This window comes from Micropterus salmoides, unplaced genomic scaffold, assembly GCF_014851395.1.
Source record: "Micropterus salmoides isolate LMB-PRFRI ecotype aquatic unplaced genomic scaffold, ASM1485139v1 Ms_hic_scaffold_3, whole genome shotgun sequence".
Taxonomy (NCBI): domain Eukaryota; kingdom Metazoa; phylum Chordata; class Actinopteri; order Centrarchiformes; family Centrarchidae; genus Micropterus; species Micropterus salmoides.
The window spans coordinates 32,787,248-32,809,203 of NW_024042261.1; the positions used below are offsets into that span (position 1 = coordinate 32,787,248).

General features: G+C 39.2%; 1 protein-coding gene across 4 annotated transcripts in view; it reads right to left on the bottom strand.

Moving 5' to 3' along the window:
• Positions 1-21,956, bottom strand: part of LOC119882672 (rho GTPase-activating protein 42) — a 61,430-nt gene that overhangs the window by 3,125 nt on the left and 36,349 nt on the right. The window contains exons 4-22 of one of the 4 annotated variants that reach the window (XM_038692829.1): positions 19,254-19,325; positions 11,644-11,745; positions 11,283-11,393; positions 10,039-10,143; positions 9,068-9,197; positions 8,612-8,712; positions 7,929-8,038; positions 7,140-7,196; positions 5,586-5,664; positions 5,233-5,272; positions 4,865-4,927; positions 4,601-4,675; positions 4,125-4,209; positions 3,886-3,944; positions 3,031-3,136; positions 2,630-2,789; positions 2,090-2,240; positions 1,475-1,864; positions 995-1,133 (exon numbers count right to left, since the gene is read on the bottom strand). In XM_038692829.1, coding sequence (XP_038548757.1) covers positions 995-1,133; positions 1,475-1,864; positions 2,090-2,240; positions 2,630-2,789; positions 3,031-3,136; positions 3,886-3,944; positions 4,125-4,209; positions 4,601-4,675; positions 4,865-4,927; positions 5,233-5,272; positions 5,586-5,664; positions 7,140-7,196; positions 7,929-8,038; positions 8,612-8,712; positions 9,068-9,197; positions 10,039-10,143; positions 11,283-11,393; positions 11,644-11,745; positions 19,254-19,325 — 2,135 coding nt within the window. Of the gene's footprint in view, positions 1-994; positions 1,134-1,474; positions 1,877-2,089; positions 2,241-2,629; positions 2,790-3,030; positions 3,137-3,885; positions 3,945-4,124; positions 4,210-4,600; positions 4,676-4,864; positions 4,928-5,232; positions 5,273-5,585; positions 5,665-7,139; positions 7,197-7,928; positions 8,039-8,611; positions 8,713-9,067; positions 9,198-10,038; positions 10,144-11,282; positions 11,394-11,643; positions 11,746-19,253; positions 19,326-21,956 lie in introns of all 4 variants that reach the window. The other 3 variants (XM_038692828.1, XM_038692830.1, XM_038692831.1) reach the window with 3 other exon arrangements.

Genomic DNA, 21,956 nt, shown 5'->3' on the forward strand with positions numbered 1-21,956 from the left:
AAAAACATTATACTTCACTTCATGTGATTGTGTCAAGGACAAAATAAGCAGCTGAAAAACTTAGTGTTTTAAAGTCACCCATAGGAAAATATGTCCTGTGATCAGATGTTCAGACTGATTAAAATTCTAATACCATATACTTCTCATTGTTTAGAACAAGGTTAAAGGTATAACAACACAGTATGGGAGGTTTCCTTCCTATGGGCGAATTCAGCTTCAGCACGGTGGTGAATTGAGTTATTGAGTTGAGAACTATATAACAGGGCTGCACTTGACCCTGCATGCAACAACCTCAGAGTCAAGGGGACCACAGAGCTTAGGGCAAGCTGGGTGGGTGCTAGGAAACTACTTGAGAGACCGTGTGACTGACTTCTCAGATATGACAAGCCAAACAATCTGTTTGTCCCGAGAGAACGAGTGCAGGCTGTTGTTGGGTCACATCAACCCCAGAGCAGGCAGAGCGTAATTAAAGCCAGCTCTCCCACCAGAGAGGAAAAAACATAAATCTCATAACACATACTCATCTGATCTTAGAAACTGCAGACGAAAGAGGAGGCTGATGACTCAGAGGGGAGAGACAGAGAGAGGGAGGAAGCCAGAAAGGAATGCTGCAGAACTATTGTCTTCAAGCATTATTGACTTGTTGTTATGTTGTTGGGGCACAGAAAACTGCACACATACATTTTGCCCTTCTATTTATATCTATAACTATAATAACTAATTATCTACGTTTCTCAGACCAACAGTCCAAAATCCAAAGATTTTATATTCACAACGATATAAACAAACCAGCAAATCCTCATATTTGAGAGCTTGGAACCAGTGAATGTTTGACATTTCTTCTTGATAGATAAATACTATTAATTCATTATTAGTACTGCGTTTTAAGTGAGTAATAATGAAATGAAATATCATTACACTGCAGTTGACATGATAAGTATTAGAAGTGGTAGGTTATAATGAGTAAAATTATTAGATTTTTAAAACTCATTACACTGAGCCAGGTCTTTGGTAGCCGTTGCTGACTGAGATGTCCATCCTGCGGCGGATCATTTGTTTTGGTGGAAGGTCTGGGTGCTCTTTTGGCTCCAGTGTTGACAGACTTTGGACAGATCCAGAGCAGCTCCTGCGGCCTTGAGGGAGACACACAAATAATAACTCCTGTTTCTTTGTAAATGACACAAAGACACAACATTTTGATCCTAAAACAGCTCACACAACACACTAAGTATCTAAGCTCTGTAAATCATATTTAACACTGCTGTTTATATTATGCTCAAGTAAAGGGGTGCTGTCGCTCTTTCACAGTATTAAGTCCTTGTGGGATAAGTTATAACATTAAAACCATCCAGTTTATGAATTCTGTCATAAAACAAATTACACGTTCATCACGTTTCTTTCCATGCAAGGGAAACAAAATCAATGAATTAATGAAAGGCAAGCTTAACCTGGCATTACTTGACGATTATCCTACCTTCAGATATATGCACTGATTTCAGAGAGGGAGCAGCTGAGCGGTTCAACAGTGCTGGCCTGATGTCAGGGCGGCAGTGGGGGGCTTTTTTGGGGGCAGGAGACAGCATGGGCGCGGTGCTGACTGAGGACAGACTGAGAGCATCCTCTGACTCTCCATCTGTACGCCCTGCATCCTCCTTGGAGCTAGACTCTGGGCTGCTGACACATACAGCACTCCTGGGGCCATTTGAGAGCTGTGATGGCGTTCGGCGGAGGTCCAGGAGCAACTTGTCCTTGACCTGAGCAGAGGAAGCTGTTTTGGAAGAGCTATTCTGCTCAGAGGAGTGGGAGGACAAAGACTCCATGCTGCCCATAGGTGTGCTGCTCGGACTGCTGCTGAAAGTGTCACCTATACAGGGACCAGAGAAGAGGCATACAAGGGCCTCATTAAAACCTGCTGAAGTGACTGTGGCTTTCCATTTAAAAATACTTACAGCTAATATAAGGTGAATCTTTCAGAAATGTGGTGATGCAGTGTGTGCAGATGTCTGATATTAAAGGCCACTGACAGGTTTTGGGAAATTGTGATGTGATTGTGATGACCTGTGGTGATAACTTCTGCTTTGGTACTCACTTTCTGCATCAGCCAGGCACAGTGTTGGGGTGTAGAGGCTGCGTGGCTTCCTGGGCCCAGTGGACAGACAGATGGCCCTGCTCCTGCGAGAGCCAGGCCGGCTCTGGGGCTGGGGCAGGGGCACATTGGGGTCCGGAGGTTGGTGGAAGATCTGGAAGTCCAGAGAGGAGAACTGATTATTCAACACAACTACACAATCAGAGCATTCCTTATCAATACACACTGGTATTTAAATTGAGTTTTTGAAGTTTGCAACCAATATGTTAAGACTCTCGCTACCCAGAGATTAAATGGCGATCTATATCATGACACTCCAGAATTTTGTCAACAAAGAGAGATTTAGCCAAACATTTTATACCGAGGTAGCAATCTCCTTGTCCTGGTTACATTACACCCGCTATAAGGTATAATACAACCAGAGGTATCTATATTCAGTGTTCTCAGTTCTTTAAAGTAAGAATCAAATGTACATTGTATTGGTTAGATGATACAGGTATAATTATAAGCATACTGTCTGTCCAAAGCCAAATAATGACTCACCTTGATGAAGTTCTCAATAAGTATTTCCACCACTATGTTCTGGAACTTGATATTCATCATTGCGGCCACAGTTTCCTCTTGTGACCGCATCAGAGTGGGCCCAAAGATGACGCCCAGATTGGACACTGTCATCAGGTTGTGCTGGCTTTGTGTGGAAACTCTGCAGGTAGAGAAAATGCATGTCACACAAGGATAAGATGCTGTTCTCTGTTGATACGCCCATAATGATAACTCTTAACCGAACTGTGGTGACAGTTTTGTTCTCTACCAGGTACTGACAGTTTTAGAGACGCCTATAAATGCATTAAAGTGTCCTCTGTGAACTGTGAAGACAATTTAATCAGTCTCTACTCTCTGTTTTTAGGGCTGCAGTGTAACAGATTCATTACAGGACTACATACGTGACGAGGTGTTTTATTAGTAGCTCCAGCATTTCCTTGTTCTTCTCTGGCAGCTTATGAACCAAAGCATGGACAGCACACACCCTGTAGTTCTGGTCATCTGACTCTGAGGAAAGGCACACCGATTTAAAAGGATCGAGAGGCTTATTAAAATTGTAAAGTATTACAGTGACTATGATCAGGCTAATTTAATATTATATTGTAATTACTATATTGACATGGTAATAGCAGACCAATATGAATGTGGCTATGCATCAACATTTAACATAAGATTTGATCACGCTAAACATGAATTCCATGTACATAAATAGAAAATTCCACTTCAAATTGTGGTGGGAAAAAAACACATCAACTTCTTCAAACTCTTCAAATTCCAAATCAACTTGAGACACCATATCTAGATGTGTAAAAATAAGCAAATAAACCAATTTAACGTCTCAGTGTGAAATGACATGAGAGCTATGTGATACAGAAATTGTTCAGTCTTTGTTCATTTGATTTCCCCACTGTCAGGGCCTGGATGCAGTGCGCACAAAGCTATCTAATTTTAATACATTAGAAATGTATTTTAGTTCAAACTCAATTAGGTTAGATACAAATTCTATTTGATCAAAATAAGTATAAAAATATACAATTTTCCCATTCATCTTCTGCCACAAACACAATTTACCATTAGATATTCTTAAATATACCTTTTCTACAGTAAACAGATGGCATGCTTCATTACTGGTGTATGTTTTGAATTTGACCATGCTCTGCCAACTTAACAATCTCTTTCATGTAGAATAATAAAATGAAAGAGAGCTGTAGGAAAATATCTACCATATTGTAGGTATTACACTTTTCATAACTTACTGACAGCCATGATAAAATCCTTGTGGAGCTTGAAAGTCATTAGAGGATCAGAGAGACACCTGGTGAATAAAGACAACAATTGTCATTTTTTGACATGACACAGGTCTTTTGAATGCACTTTCTTTTGTGAGTCATTGGTAATTCTGAATGCATGACTAACACCAGGAAGGTTTCAAAGAGGCATTATGGAGATAATGATGATCCCTGACAGCTAAGGACAGCTGATGGGGCGAGCTGACCTGAGGTAATTCTTCAGACCGCTGGTAATAGTTTTGTTGTCCCACGTTTCTGGATCCAGGTCCATATCCACAGGTGCTTTGGATGCTATTGGAAACACATTGTAAGTAATCACCCTGAAGGAACCAATACAACCTGACAGGCTGCTTAAATGGGCATTAGAAACACTGATTTTCTTCTTGTGTACAGAGACTCAAGAGGAAAGTCTGAAATAACCTTTTACTTCATCTAATAAGGCAATGACAAAGTAATCAGGTCAGATGGATGTTACACTGTCACACCACAAGGAGGACCTCTTTCCTCACTCTGCAGGGTCACATTATGTTTGCTAAAGCTCTAGATTCAACTTAAGATGGTTGTCAAAATGAGCTGTTTATACACTAATGCTTTAAAAAGTTAATTTAAAAAATAGTAGTTTCTACACTGTGAGTGGGAAAATATTATTATGTTATTTATTTCTGATTTAAATGATACTTACAAAAGACTGTGGTCATCAGCTTCTGTACTTTGGAGTTGACCCCTCCAATTCTGTACAGTCCCATTGTATTTATGCCTGCGTGGCGATAAAAAAGAAAATTAAAGGACTGGAAAAAGGAACAAAGATTTGCTGTTCAGTTGAGACTTATGCCAATACACTGTCTTGTCCTGTCCACTAATGAATAAAGTGCATTGTTATTCAAAATCACAGCCATGCTGTACTCAAGTAATTTCACATTAAAACAGACAGATTTAAATGCCTCACCTCTCATCTCCACCAGGTCAATGCATCTCCTTACAAAGTTAAAGCCCGCCTCATTAAGAAATGCTGTAATACAACATGAGAAAAAGGTTGACACGTCAATTACCATCTGGGTTAACCACGCACCATGCAGGAATAATAAGCTCTCCCCTATGCTTGCGCTCCGATTAGGAAGATACAACCCCTGTGCTGGAAGGCTCCACTATGTCAGCTGAGTAGGTGTATTTCATGTAATTGTGTTAATGAACAGAGATAGCTACAGATAACAAACAATGCGTTTTCATGTGTGTGTGTTGGAGATTTTTAGAAAGCTGAATTTATGCATTCAGATGATGAAAGGGGTTTGGAAAGATTAAAAAAAACACACTTACTCTCTTCCTTTTTGCTTAATATGGCTGGTAGGTTGTAAATCTAGAGAAGGTTTACAAAAAGCATCATTAAGTTTAGAACCCTTAGGAACAAAATGCCAGAAAGAAGAGAAATATGTCACACGTTAAGTTTTTCCTGTACTTTAAGAGGACTGTCCTATTATTAGCGCAAGTGGAAGATGAGGTCATTGTTTCTTTAAAAGACTTAACTTGAACCCACCAGAAGAGGGTGCCAGTGACAAATAATTCAGTTATGGTATTGTTTTCTTGTCAAACAAACAAATAAAAAACATCCTGGCCAAACAGCAGCCAGCACAAAATGAATCTTTCAAAGACAAAGAGGCAGAGTTCCTCACCGGCTCCTTGCCATCCATGGCCTCCAGCCACAATCTTCTGTTAGACTCTGACAGTGCCTGCAGTGTCATAACGCCATGCCTGGAAAGATTTCAGAGAAAAGCTGGTCTCAGTCTGATCTCATTGCCTTGGGGCCCCTGGAGAGACATTGTTTACACTGGCTGAGACCACTATAAAAGGACTAGTGTGACTAAAATAGTTCATGTGCAAATGCTTGACTTTAAACTGTGCCCTCAGTTGGCTTGGCGCTTCACATTCCACTCCCAATTAAATACACTACATGTGATTATTATTAGAGTGATTAATTTTTATGCACCCAACATGCATACACGTTCATCATCTGTGTTCTACAGCATAGCAGTTCTCTTGTCTCATGTCGACACCTCACTGTGTGCTACATGTGCTTTAAACTGGTCTCAGCATTATCTGCAGCACTACAGGATATAGTAACCTAATAACATTATGGGATGATACTGGCAAACAATAACAAACCCCAACTAGTAGTGATAGTTAGTTCTAGCATGGAGCCATGTCAAGTTGCATTTGTTGCGATTAACAGGTAATATCAACCAAACTGCAAATTGGATATATTTGACCAGGTTTTGAGAAATCTATCTCTGAAGGAATTTCATTTGTGATGCTCACAACATTGAAAAAAGATTTAAAAGATTCAACAGCAAAAAGAGTGACCCTGTTACCCTGTCAGTTTCCTAGTCCCTATGAAAACTGTTGACAGTGAGGTCTGTGGATTTTCTATGGTATCAGGAACACTTTTTCCAAAAAGACATCTTGCTTTTGAATTTTTTAATATAACACTTTTCATTGCTTTGAGCACCAAAATTTGGAGATGGATCTCTCAAATCTGGGCAAATAAAATAAAGTCATTTGCATGGCTGACTACCTTTTAGTAATCTGGCGAACCAATGCTTTAAAATTGAGGTTCTGAGATGGGTTGCCCTGATTCTGGCCAGGCTATAAATGTTATAGCATGTTTATTATAATGAGGATGAATGGATGAGCTTGAAGCTGACTAGAGTTGGCCCACATTGTCCTTGTGGTTTGAACAAGCACCCTGGGGCATCGCTGTTCATGATAAATGAGTTGTCCTGCAAATAAACTGCAGTTATTGTCCATGCTCAGCAGCACTCACCTAGGGTGAGCCGTGCTGGCCCCACTAGTGTTTTACAACAATAAGTGTTGAGCTAGAGCTATATTCTGAAATACACATCACAATAATGAGCACATATTAAGCTCTCATAACAAAAAACTTGATCAACTGAACCACTGTTAATCAGTGGGCAGCCAACTCTGAAGAGAGGCAAAATGAAGAATAGAATAAGATACATTTATGTGTTATTTAAGTAATTGCATACAAGCAGAAATAATTTAAGAATATGTCTTATATGCCAAGAGTTGTCTGATTTTGTGAAGTGTTAAGAAGGCAACAGTATTTTATTAGAAGGCTGGGATTTGAGATTGAGTGAATCATACGATTAGCAGCACACATGCAGCACATGCAACTGCTCTGAAAGGGCAGCAGTGGTCAGTTCACATACCGGACTTTACAGAAAAACTGAAGCGGTCTGAAAAGAGTTCCACGATAGATGTCATTTCTACATTGACATGAACACAGAGAAAAGACGGAATGGGTTCAAAAATAGAGTAAATATCGATGTTGTGGACATACAACAAACAAGAGCTTGGGAGGGAGAGGACTAGGGGAACATGCAGCACACAAACAGAGCTGAAAACATCTAAAATCTGGTAAACAGGGAGTCTTGAAGATGTTAATCTAAACTCCCATGATAATCTGGGTTAATTGCCAGTATCAGTTGGGTTCAATAAAACACAAAATGCATGAGAAAAAAACATCCCACATGCAGTTCATCAATGTTAAAATGTTAGTTCTTAAAAAAAAATCTGTTTAACCATTGTGTGTCTTAGATGATTTTACCACTGACTCCATGTGGGTGACTTGGGCTTTGGTAGACAGCGAATATGTGAAAAACTTGTTTAGCCTAAAATGTATTATTTTACTGTAAACTTGCCATGGTAACTATTATCATTTACTCCATTTCCCAAAAGCCGCTCTAATTTATTGTATAGTATATTAAAAACAAATGAAACAAACCATAGCATGCCAATTTATTGATACTGAATTTGGTGATGTGGAATGTGGAATTGCTTTCTTCAAATGCTGTCTCCTAACTATTGATGGAAAACAAATGTCAACATAACACAAAATGGTGGTAACAGTATTACATATAACGTTTTGTGTATGTTTTCAGTCCATATAAGTGATAAGACATTTTGGGAACATGTAGATGATTCAGACGGTCACAGACCTCTCCACCACTTCAATATCAAAGCAGAAACGCTTGTCAATTGAGTCAGTTTTCCTCCGAATGCAGGACTTCAGCTTGAACATCTCCGCCTGGTTCAGGACAAGACCGTTCTAAAAATAACACACCATGCATTAATAAATATAAAATTAAATTAGAAATGACAGAAATTGAAATGCACTTGTGAAGCCTTCATCTTTACTTCTTCCCTTGATAATGTTTATACAAGTATAAAAACAGCAATTGAGTATGACCAACCTATTAGTAAATGCATAAACATAAAGGATTGGTAGATCTAATACACAAAGTATTACATATTATAACTTGATTATTTAATCTTTATGAAATCTCATGAAATTTTCATTCATTTGTAAGCGGAAATGCTTGCAAATGACGTGAATCTGCTTAGTTGATCGTGTACAAAACAAGTCACCTTTTCATTTCTTGAGCTCCCCTTTCTTGTTATTTATGGATTTTGTTATCTTTGAACCATTTTTGTCTGCTTTCAGCTAACAAGTGTTTTGTTTTGTCATCTTGACTTTTTTCCCACTCTGGGGTGAGACATTCTTATAAGCCTCAAGGGGTTCTTTGTTTCACCTACACAGATTATACTGGCTCAGTCTTTTCTTAGCTTTTATCATTTGTATATGCAACTAAACTGAACCAAAAAAACTATACTAAACTACCTGTTTCCCGGCCGACTTATTTTCAGTGTTGCTCATGGTGAAGGTCTTGCTGCCTTTCTCATATGTGCAGTAGTGACGTGTCCAAGTGCATCCCAGAGGACCTAAGACAGGAAAATGAAGAAGAAAATAGTGGTTCGGTCAAAATATTTTCTTGGAATCACAGGCATCTGGAAGGACTTCTAAAAATCAATTTGCAATTAAAGTGTGATAAATCAAAAGTTGTTTATCACTGCTGATAGAACGCTATGATTTGGGTATCTTCCCCCTTGTTTGAGAGCACATGAAAGTGAATCTGTAAACAGGATAAATTATGAGCTCTGTGTGAGAGGATCTCTTCTGCAAAGGCCTGGGAGAGCCCAAGACATGTTTATGGTGATGGATGTAAAACCATGCACTTTTAAGTGGCGGGCGGGGGGGGGGGGCTGGCTGGCTGAGAGTCCAGCTAGAAAGACTCACGTTTCTCCTGGACATACAGGAAGCCTTCCATCGTCCACTGGCCTGGGGGTTTATAGTCCTGATCTGCAGACTTGATCCTCTTCATGAGCTTCTCCACTTCCTGCTTTGTGCTCACAAAGTTGTTTCGTGTCTAATCAGAAAAGGTAGGATTGGATAATAATTGCATTAACAGAGGAAGTCTTGTGTACTGGCATTTTTTGCTGCAATTTCTCATGTCAAAAATACCCTTATTTTGCCCATATCAAGGGGCATAATGGGCGAAATAAAGGAAAAATCTGACAAATGCTTCATATTTTGACAGCTGCATGAGAACACCTGGGGAGAAGAATAACTAACACACTGGCCAGCCATCTGAAAATACAGACCTGACATCTAATTGAAATATATTCTGTTTATATTGGATGAATGCACTAGAGGTGATCCTAAATTTGGACAGAGACTCGGTTGTTAAAAGAGTCAGTTGTTAATGTTCCCAAGAATCCCTGTGTTTTAAAGTCAAAAAAGGTCAGCACGAGGCAGTTTTATATCTACTACCAAAGAGATGCTGAGACAGCCTCACCTTCTCCAGCACCTTATTAGAGCTCTCTGTATCTGAAGACAAGGAAAGAGGGCTATGGAGTGGAAATTGTCAGGGCAATGGCACTGACATTTTGGGTCAGACAGAAATTTGGGCCCTCAGGCTGCTGGGGGTGAGACCATGGTGGTGAAACGAGGAGGTATGGCAGCAGCTGTAGTTTTTCTACCAACTTGGACTCTTTTCCTTGACACAGTACCATTAAATGGCCTGCAGTAACTGCCTGCAATACAACACTCTGAAAATATTGATCCTCTGTGCAGCAAAGAATCTCATTTAATCACACAGCTATCCATTAGTGAAAACTCTGCTTGTTATATCAGGGTATGATAAGCTGCAGAATCTGATTACGTGGCTGGTTGCCTTTGTGTGCAACCCCTGAGGTGTTGAGACTTACGTTCTGTAGGTTGAACTGGAGCTGCTGTTTGTATGGCTCAAATTCATGAGCCAGCTCATATCCTTCATGGTAGAATGTAAACAAACCCTGTAGAAAGGCCAGGAGCTGGAGAGGAACAATATTAAAGGGTGATTTACTGAGTTAATAAACAATATAAAGCTTGATTACTAATTCACACAAGAGAGCACATTTTAAAAATGTACACTGCAATATAAAACTTTCATTTTGAACACCAGCAACAATAACCACCATTACAATCACACAATTGTCATTCATCCATGGATTTAATTATAATACTGTTGCCTAAAAAGTATATATTTATTTAAATTCTGTGCTATCAATTATTTTGTCAGAGCAAATGTCACATTCACTGTGGATATATACTTTTGGAGTAAAACTTTAATTCTAATGTACATTGCATTGTCAGTTAAAATCGAATTAATTCTTGTACAGGATTGTACTTATTTTCATGTCGATGCACTGAATATTACACATACGATGAAGGCCAAAAAAAAGAAAGTTTTAGAGAGTTGTAGTTCTTTATTGCTGACATATATTGATCTTATTTTCTGTATAACAACCAAGCATCCTTAACAATTGTGGAAAGAAGCACTGGTAGTATTGCAGAAGGAAAAAATGGATCCCATCCTAGGATGGAGGATCCCGCGAACATAGAGCTGCTCTCAGTCAAATCTCGAGACACAACTACTGACTTTATTTCTAGAATGAGGCTTGGCATATCAAATGTTCAAGGATGAACCATCTGTGCCCAGATTCATACCAGGCAAGGTTGAGCTTTGTCATTTTTTCCACCACTACCTGGGGCCTAAAGATTTACATTTCTGGCCTGGGTTCTGGGTGAGCTGCCAGCGGATGTAAACAAATAGGAGTATGTGCTTTTAAAACAGCCACTTTGCTCCCATCTCACGTTCCCAGATATTTAACACTTAATGTTTCCAGGTAACTTGTCCTCTAAAGATATAAGAATTATAAAAAAAACCTAGATATATACCTGTGAGAGGTATAATTGTGCCTTTTTTCACTCAGGATAAGAGACTACAGACATTTAAAAAGTCACTTGCATCAGTAGTAAGCACAAAGATTCAGTGCAGTTTTGACTATATGTCACTTAAACTAATCTGCATATATAGTAAAAAGGCAAAGCAATTACTGCATCTTCAGTATGCATTCAGCACCAACTGAGCACAGAAATATGTAATATGTAAATATGATACTTCTCTTACCGGCTCGACAAACTGAAACTTCTTTTTTTCTTGCACTTCTTGTATTTTGAAAACATACTCAAGGGATGCATCATAAAAGACTTGTCTCTCTTTATCAATCTGCATGTCAGCCTGAGAATGAGCAAACAAACCAGGGTTAGTGCCATTACCAAGACAGGTCAAACTGGGAGAGTACAGTGTGGACAGAGAGTTCAAGCTTACATCACTACCTGGAAACAATGCGTGCTCAAAGTAATGTAGTAATGAGTAACGAATAGTGCACAAACACAAGCTTTACTTACAGGAGACACTCCATCCGCCAACCATAAAACAGCATTATTCAAAGACATGTTGGGGATCAGAAAATTTGTTATGGTTTTACCTCCTGCAGATATGCTTCTTTCTTTTTGGATGACAAGTTAAGGTGTCTCTCAAGCGTGGAGTAGTATTTCTCTGTTTCCTTATCAAATTTCTTCTTCCCCTCCTAAAAAAGATCAACAAGGCACATGAAAGGCTTAAACATTACCAAAAATGTGTCATGCACTCCTGATGTAGGTGTTTGTGATTGAACTGCCACTAGGTGGAGGTCTAACTACATTTTCACATGGCATTTTGCCGCATGTCATTTAAAATTCTTGTCAATAGATTATTACAGGTCATAAAAGCGGCATACGACAGTATAATGACGAGTACACAATGTCGGCATGGTCAATCAGGACTATGGATTATCAATAGGGCTTCTGAGAAATATACGTTACTATTCTCACAGTGGCCCAGCTGGGGACATAAGTTCGCAGCAAAATACACAACACTGTAAATCATCAGTAGCATAATGCATTTGGCACTGTCACAGACAGAACTAGCTAGATGCTGTTTGCATTTTCCTTTCTTGTAATGCTCCACCTCCAAAGACAAGTCAAGCTCTATGGTCATGAGGCCCAGGATTCAGACAGTATCACAGAAGGCTCTAAGGAAGGAAGAGGAAATGGGCTTTTCATGCCAGATGCCCATCTATAAAGCATATGGACTAAGAGATTGAACATTTCACCCAAAAATAAGATCCACTCGCAGGCCTTAATCAAACTCTGCCCAAGCAGACAGAACTTGTCTGTGTGAGGGCTTTCAAGTATCTCATGTGCAAGTCTGACCTCTAAACCAAGCTTTGCCCACTTATTGCCCATCTCACTATGCAAACATTGATAAAGGGGTTAGTGGAGAGACCGAATGGAAGGGTGGGGGTGGAGGGGTTGGTGGTGGGGGTGGGGTGTAAGGAAACGGCCAATGTAACCAGATCCTGCTTGTTTGTTTTCATTCCCATGGCCCTGAAATTTAGCAAGTCTAATTTACTAGCTACTGATATGACTGAGAACAGTGTTCTGCCTCAGCAACCCCCACAGCAGTTAGACACACTGGAGGAATTCACCACAAGGCACTGTAACACTCCTACATAACTATTACAAGTACAGCACAAAAATCAATAGATAATTTCATGTAGTAGCATCTTATTTCCATCTTTCTTGTCATGTCTGACCCAGGAATGATCTTTTTAGGAGTGGGAAAAAAGAATCAATTGTGTATATGCACACTGTTCAGAAACAAAGACAAAATAAACAGGTGGAAAGCAAAATAAACATATGATTAAATATGATATCACGCTGAGAGGAAATAAATTTCCCTTAAGGATTGAGTATTTTTTGTTAGAGAACAAAGGGGAGCCAACTGTCTGGCATCCTGAAAGCTGTTGATGTGACATTATTTTGTGAGCACGCATACAGCAGAAGCCCTGGGGGAAATACCAGCACGCATGCACGCACGCATGCACGCACGTACGCACGCACACACACAGGGGATCACATTAAATTAACAGCTTCTGGTTTAGCTGAGCCCCGCAGTCACAGCAGGAATCACCCAGCATTGCTGACCAGTGTGAGCGTGCCAGAAAACTCCTCGCAAAAAACCCTCCTCCATAAGTCTGGACTAACTCTTTCACACTTACAAAGAGTGGGGAGTGACTCAGAGCTACAATGAGTCTGTGAGAGAGAGCCTGCCTGATCAACTCACCTAAAGTGTCCTGCTTTGTTTTGATCCATGCATGACGTGTATAAACTGGTGCTACCGTAATGATACCCTAACAGAACACCAGGTGTTTGTTGGTTTGTCCATGTGGTGTGCACAACCCCCGCCCCACGCCCCCGGATATGTTTGTGCAATCAGAGTGGAATATGAGCTATTTAAATTGCAAAGATTCTCCTAGAGAAGGGAGGAGCAGTGCAGGCAAAAGGCTTTGAAGCCCAACACGTGGTGGCAGAGGACATAGATGTGGATAGATATTTACCCTGAAGCACACATGTGAAGGGAGTTTCTGACACAAACTAATGCCAGCGCCCCAGAGTAATCAGCTGGCCGGGAATGGATAAAGCCAAAGCACTTCCCAACTTGTGGTGCACAAAACACACATGAACCTACCACTTGGGAGATTTCCTCTTCTGATTGCTTTGTTCGCCCTCATGAATAAATCAGATGCAGGAAGAGAATATTCTGATGCTGATTCTTCTGTAGTGGAATTTCTAACTGGCAAGTTTCATGTTGCCGTTAAGAGTGCTTTGATGCCAGCTGTAGAATGGATGACTTTGCTAATTGCTAATATAACATAGACGGAAACTGGTAAGAAAAACTGCAGGCAGCTTTTTTCTGGTCATCCGGTGTTGTCAGTTTGCTAAAGAAAGGATACCGAGTACAGGCATGAAGATGGCAGGAGGAATATTTGGACGCTAGCCGTATATTGCCAGTTTTGACACTGGCCCTAACGAGCCTCAGGGCCATCATTTCTGAGCCTCACATCACCATGGTAACAGATGTAAGCTGCAAGCGAGGTCGAATGTGTCTGTGTGTGTATATTGAGGAAAGAACCCCAGATATTACACACCATCACACTACACTTCCACACCCTGGAATAATATAAACATCAATGGCTAGCATCATGCGCAGCATATTTCACCACACATTCATTTTAAATGGATTCTCTGAGCAGTGACATGCAAGGGAGAACTTTGTAACCTATCTCTTTGAGCTCATTAGAGAAAGCTAATTGGAGTAAGGGTCCAGAATGGCGATTAAATAGCAATAGCCGAGTTATTTTGATGCTCCACCACACATGAGCTGGTCTCGCTTCCACAAGGGAGGTAGAGAGAACACAAGGCTTCACTTTGAGTTCAGTTACTTTGCTGCAAAGCCAAAAAAATGTCTCCCTCCTTACCTAAAATCCTACTTCCCGAGGAGACATCACAGGCAACAAGAATTTGGCCAATTAACACGAAATAATTACAAACATCTGCTTGTGAAGAGTTGAAAAATATAAAATAAATAGACCATATTTAGTGTGTGTGTGTCTGTGGCAAACTGCAAAGCTTTAGTCTAAAAAATAAACATTTATCAGTGACTCTGCTCTCTCTCCGACACATGCTGTAAGAAAATCTAAAGTAATAAAAAAATAGTACAAAAGCTCCATATACTATGCACACTTTACTGGTGAACAGGGATATTTCTTTTGTATCTGATCTAAGACTAACTCTTAAGATCTGAGCAAAGCTTGCAAGGAGAAAAAGGCTGGTATCTTCGGAAGATCAACACTTAAGGGCTTCTTTATTATTATGGTGTGAAAAATTCTTCTACACTGGTCTACACTGTATCCTATAGGGATCCCTTAGGCTTTGTCAAAATCAGCCCAACCTTGCTCTTGCCACCTAACCGGAGATTTAATGAGTGGGAAAAGACAACTTGAATCATGGGGAAGTTTGAAACTCCTTGTTAAGGTGACACATCTAATGATTATTGGTTTTGGACTATGTCACTGGTCAGTGTTGCTCTTGACTAAGACCATGACTAAAAAGCTCCATCAGACTACCATAATTATATTTGAAGTAACAGGAAGTTATTTAATGTCAGCATTGAGGCAATCTTCTAAATATTTATAATAAGGGTCAGTTCAGTCGAGACTGTGTTTTGTTTTGTAATGCATTTCATTCAACTGTCCATCCTAATGGTTGCTGTGTCCAGCTTGAAGAATAATGATTACAATAGTTATTGAACTTTAACTGCTGGCCAGTCTTGGGTTTATTTATCAAGATCATTTTCACAACAATTCTTCTTTATTAAACCCAAATACAGTGAAGACAGACAGGAAATGTTCAGTGTCCGTTTCGTCTCCAGAGAACACTGGAAGAAAATACAATAAAACTACAAGCCATTATGCCAATTTATCCTTCCAAATGAGTCCATGAAGTCATTGTTCAATTGCAATGCACAGCAGATACTGTCAGTTAGATAAAAGGTTATTAGAATAATACTGTCTTTGAAAAATTTGACAATTTAAGAAAAGAAATCCATGAATTCTCTAGTTAAAATCTGACATGAACAACACAACACATATTTTAAGATGTAAACAGCTATAACAGATAATAAATAAATAAAGTAAAAAATAAAGAGCTCAATGTTTTGTTTGTTTTTTCATTTCATTGTGCATTCATTAAATCAACATAACACATGATAACAATAATGTATAATACTCCTGACTTACCATTCTATCAGGCCCTTTGATTCAATTCTGTACAAAGTCACCGTTTGTATATAAACTATCTGAATACATACTGCTTTTGCAAAAAAATATTTACAGTGGATGGCTGCTGCCTTTAAACAGGTAAAGTCCGATCTTTCAATCTCTACTTTGACATCCTTGTGAAATTCTGGTGATCAGGAGAAAAAGTAATTACTTTCCGAAATCTTGTTATAATGGTGTTTCTGCTTTATTGGGCAGGGCACAGTGGAAAGTGATGGGCCAGCCGAAAAACTGTATATTTATTATTATTATATTAGGTGAAGTGTTTTCAAAGCCTACTGCAGTTTTCTTGTCTTATTCCAGTGTGCATTTCTTTGGCTAATGACCAATACGTATATATTAACTGACAAAAACATTTATTATGCAATTTAATTTGCATATCTCCGGGACATCAATTCAATCTTCGATCAGCTGGTGTTTCAGTGGCTGCACTTGTGCCGGATTACAATACAGCTGGGATAACTGCTGTGCTGTGCAGTGGGCAACTGTGGTCACAGCCTATGATACATAAACAATAGTCTAGTGCTCAAGCAATTAGTTGATGGTAAAAATATTAAATCAACTAGAATTTTGATAATCAATTAAAGACACTCTGTGTAAGATATTAAGGTTTCTTTCTTTTGCCACCATCAGGTCATATTATCAAGACTAAACCTGTGGGCATTAACATCCCCCAAATCTTGTAAAACGACAACACAATCATATCATCACAATTTAATTGCAGTGAAAATTAATCTAACGATTGCATTAATCTAACAATTGCTTTCCATCCCGGATTTCCAATGGTTTTTGCAAATAGGTATTTACCTAGGTCTACTGACTTAGCACATATCCCAAGGTTGAATACAGTATAAAAATATACTGTACAAATTTGTATGATTGAAAAGTTTTAGTGTAGCTCACAGGTGGTGAGGATATCCCCAAAACACTTTAATTAATCCCTTTACTCCACAGTGTCTTGGTTAGCATTTTGGGATTTCATAGTACAAATGCAAATGTCATTTCTGCTTCTGGAGACGATAACTAGCCAAGAATCATCTGATGTCTATGCACCCTTTGTACGATGAGGACAGCTCAAATTATCGGTGGCCATCTGACTCCCATCTGGGTCTGTTTGCACGAATTCTTCACACTCAGCTAGTGAGAGACCACTATGGTGCCCCTAATGTTGAAGACCCTTGAAGGGAAAATAATATTGTCAAAATTCCAGACAGCAGGAATGCCACCCACCAGTTAGACACCCCCTGTTATTTTCTTGAGAAAGTGTCCCTGGGGTTGTTCAAATTTCAAGGCCTTAGAAAATCTGACAACCAACAAACACACACAAATAGCGTGGACCCAGCTTTAGGCAGTTTACCTCCCATGGTTCTCAGTTTGTGAAAAAAAAAATACACCACAGCCCTTAGAACGGCAGGTCTATGTTAAGGTTCAAGCCCATGGTTGAGGTCTAAGTTATAAATATACAGTTTTCATTCCTTATTTCAGTTTTGAAAGTATTGTTCTTTCCCTGGGAAGTTAACAACTTTCAGCTCACAAAAAGGTGCCTGAAACTGAAAAAAAGGTTTAACAATAATTTCAGTTCTACATCTCGGTTTAGCAGCCAGCACATATGGTAAGTCCATGTTCCAGTGAAAATACATGATTGTTTGAATTCTCATGGCTTTCATGATTTGTATTTGTTATACACTGTGCAAAGTTTGAGGGTTTTATATCCAAAACATTTGGTTCAGCCTTGTGTGAAGCAGACTGTGTCTAATATGTCCCGTAGTTCTACAGTCAATCTGCTGGTGTGTTATGGCCATGGAAATGTTGTGCTTGTGCCTAAGAAGCTGCTACACTGGTACGTAACCTCAGTGGGATTACTCGCAGTATACCCAAATAAGGCAAGAGCCCCCTGTTTGTCCATCTGACGTTCTCAGACATGAAGCACAGTAACTGAAAGGGTCAGACAGCCTACAGATCTCTCCAGATTCTTGGAACAGTGGAAAGTTGCTCGGCCACTCGTGATGTCTGCCTTTTATCTCACTCTAGTTGGGCTAATGTTTAGGGGGGGATGGGCAGTAGGAGGAGAGAGCCATTAGGAGGAAGTGGTCGGAGGAAATAAGAGGTAGTGGGAGTGATAGTGGCTGTGGCTTTTAAGAAACCATTTTATAAACATTGAGAGTCACTGAGCACTGCGAGAGAGTGAGAGTGAGAGTAAGAGATGGCAGCAAAATGTGCAATTTCATTACGCTAGATATATATGGTTGAGACATGAAGCGACAATGGTTATTTAGTCTGGCCAGTAAAAATGAGTGTGATTGATGTTCACACCTCAGCACTGAGAAGAAGAAGAAGAAACTGTTCTGTGACTGACTTGTGAAGACACCAATGAAATACAGCATAATGACTTAAAATACTTTCGCAGACCAGTGGCTGTCCAGTCATGTAAACTAAATCAAAATGGGTGTGAGTCTGACTTTAAGGCTGGAATGTCCCTCACAGGGGTTAAGGCTATGTACAGATGTGCAAATGATTCACAGAATCAAATGCAGAGTTAGCAGTGGACTCAGAAACTCAGTGGGAGATCTGTGTAAAGGCTTGAGTTCTACCAGTATGTTCATGTGTGATCTCACCAAGGGAATGACCACAAACAAGCTCCTGTACTTTCATTTTTTGCCTTTGCGTTGGCTAAGAATGAAAGCATGGCTTGTAGCAACAGCCCACACTGTTCTTTGCAGTCAACTCCAGCTTCAACAACATATCCACCGTGGCACTAAGCCTTCAAGCAACACTCTACAGAACCCCTACTGATATCAATCCTCTGTATCCAATATGTTAGGGAGGAAAACATTACATGTAACATAATTAAAGTAATCTGATTACACAAAAGGTGAATGTAATATATTAGATACTGTAAATTTACAGTAATCAGATTATAAATGCATTAAAAATGTCCTTGCTGCATGGTCATGGAAATCTTTAAAGAGAAAACAGCACTTACACTATAATACTGAAGACTTACATGCATAGAAATACATGAAATGGAACACAGGGAGAAATATAGTAATGTATTCATAAATGTAATATGTTATTTGTAAAATATGATTTTAGTTTAGTTGTTATTTTTTGAAAGTTCAATATGGCCACCTTACAAAATACATGCTCTTACGCAAGTCTCAATATCTTCTAATATCACACTCGCAAACGTCTTTGTTTATACCCCTTATACATCTGGTTAAGCCACTTCTTTTAGCAGTGTCAGGTTTTACTTTTAATTAATGATTTACATACTGTAGGGGAGATGAAAGGGTTGAGGATGAGAGGCAATGGTGTCACAACACATGAGATTCCCTCCGCTGTTCAATTGCTAATTGCGCATGTAGGTGGTCTCTTACCTTCGCAGCACCGATTTGCTCCTTCCGAAACTTTTCCAAAGGAGTAATCAACACATCATCTGCATTCTGAATCTGAAATGAAAAATAAAGACAGAGACAAACAGATGAAAGTGAAAGATGTAATCTGATTTACTGTTACCTTCAGGATAATTCAAAATGACTATTCGGAGGAAAAAATATCACAAAAACTTTTAATCTAGTAGTCATTCAGTTTTATTACAATGGTCTTGCTTTATAATTGTTCCAGAAAGTGTCCGACACACAGGAAATTATAGCACAGAAAATTATCCAGCCCAAGTCATATACAGATGGATTGAGTCCAAACACAAATGGAGGATAGAGCAATAACATTCATTAATATCTCTTAAGCCAGTGACAATGAACAATGTGTTACTGTGAGGTACCCGAAATGAATACAGCAGAGATAAGAGATAGAGCACCCAACAATGGCTCTGCTAGATAGAAGAAAATGGAGCCTTTTATGTGAGCTGTAAAGCACCAGCGTTGTCAAACCTTGCTGAAATATGACACAGCACAGCAGATGAAGGAGCTTTACAACTGCAGCCTGCAATGCATTTAAATGTTTGAGGTATGTCTCCACATATTGGTGACCTCTCCTGCGTCATGACCGGAGTAAAAGGTCTCTCCTGGAGCCTCTTCCTTTTCATTCCAGACAGAAACAGATAAGGTGAGATATATTGTACCAATTACAGTCTATGCTCAATCCTTGAGAGTGAGCATTTCGGAAAGGTGCCATTAAGGTGCCTCTGAATTTCCAGTGGATGGGCTTTCATCCACTGAGATCGGATGACATCAGACTGGTGGGCTGCTCTACAGGAGACACTGTCACAAATGACATGGCTCTTAGGTTGATTTAAGGTGTTATTCTGTGTGGTGAGTGTATGTGATAAAGTAAAGGCTGTGCTCTATAATACATCTATGATACCAGTACTAATTTAGAGGTGTCGGCTCAGATGGACTATCAGCTCCCCAGCTACAGTCCTCTGAACACACACCGGCTCAGGATAGAGTTTTTGTTTTGAACCATTAATCACAGTGCATTTTCATTGTCCCAAAATAACCGTCAGCTCCATCACCCAACCAGAACGAGTGACTTCAAAAGGAAGCTAGAATCTCTCTGAGCCCGCAATGCTTCCTTCTCCTTTTATATGCAGTGCGGTGGGATGTTGTAAGCTTGAAGTGTAAATTCGTAGCTTTGTTGTAATAATGGACTTTAATTACGCCATGATATTTGTAGTCCTTCAAAAACAGAATGACATTTCATTCTCAAAACCATTATCTTGTTTATGGTGGTAACACTATATTATAATTTTATTATTGACATTTTTGGTTTTGCTAACTTTAAAGACTACATAATCACTGGACTAATGGAAAAAATAATTAATAATGAACCCAATAACGAATTGCAGCTCTACAGTACAAACTGTTAACTGGGACAAACATCTGCAGACAGAGGGCCTTTGATGAAAATATAATTACATATATTTTATACAAGGTTGTCACTTTCATCACATGTGAATTGGAGGTTATGTTTAAATTAAGAAGCTACCAAGTGTACCAATGAACTTGTACCAATGAAATGTACTGTATGTAAAAATCACTTCATATACAACATAACTACTGAAAACCTGTATTATAGGTCGTCACTAGAAAATAGTACTTCTGTAAGATAAACCAAGGCAATTTGATTACAAGTGACACTCCATTAGCAGCGTAAAGGACATTTAGCGGTCATCAAATCTAGCTGTCACAATCCTTCTTTCATATCGAAGTGATCATGTTTTCTACTGTGTCAACAGTGAGAATTGTACTACTCTGCCAGTGTGATAATGGCATTTCCTCTGTCTTATCTCCCATGCTTTCAGTTTAATTGAGCCTGCAGTACTACCGTGCTTTAAATGTAAATTTCTAATACCATTAGCTTTTTTCACTTTCAGTTAAATAGACAGGACAATTAAATATAAAGCCCTATAAACTTTTGAGATTATTGTCTAATATTTAGAATTGAATGAAAACAAGAAGAAAAATCATGCCTGTTTTTTTTATGTATTTCTTTAGGGTTGGTTGTTGAGTTACATTATTTCAGAATTATACTGTTACCTGAAACCGGATGTTGTAGCAATATGATCAGGCTGATATTTACACTTTGACATGGAATGATAACAAATCTATTATCAATTGTTCACTTCAGAAGAATTGCCGGTAGAGTACTGGTAGTGGCAATTAGTGTACATTATATCTACACCAATGCAGAACATTGACAAGAGAGATTGTAAACAGCATGTCAAGATTTGACATGTTCAAATCAGTTTTGATTGCTAATTTCCAATAAGCGGATTCAGATACTTATACTTGAAAGAGACCAGCTTATTTAAGACTGAATGGATTACTTTCAAACTGGCATTGTGCCGAATGCCCTCAGCAACAGCCTCTCTAAACAGGATTAAATCCATATGAGCGAGCACAGTGTAATGCTTGAAAGGATGCAATAGCGCTAAGCAATTTCATTACCAGATAGGGGGAGGAATGTCAATGTGCTATATTCCCCTTGCCCCTGCTTTTACCCGTCCAAATATCATGTGGATCAAAAGTCCTGCTCTGAGGTTAATTTGCAGAGACAGATCAGAATGCCACCAAGGTCAGACCAAACTGAATAGTGCAAAGTGTACGAATTGAAATTTG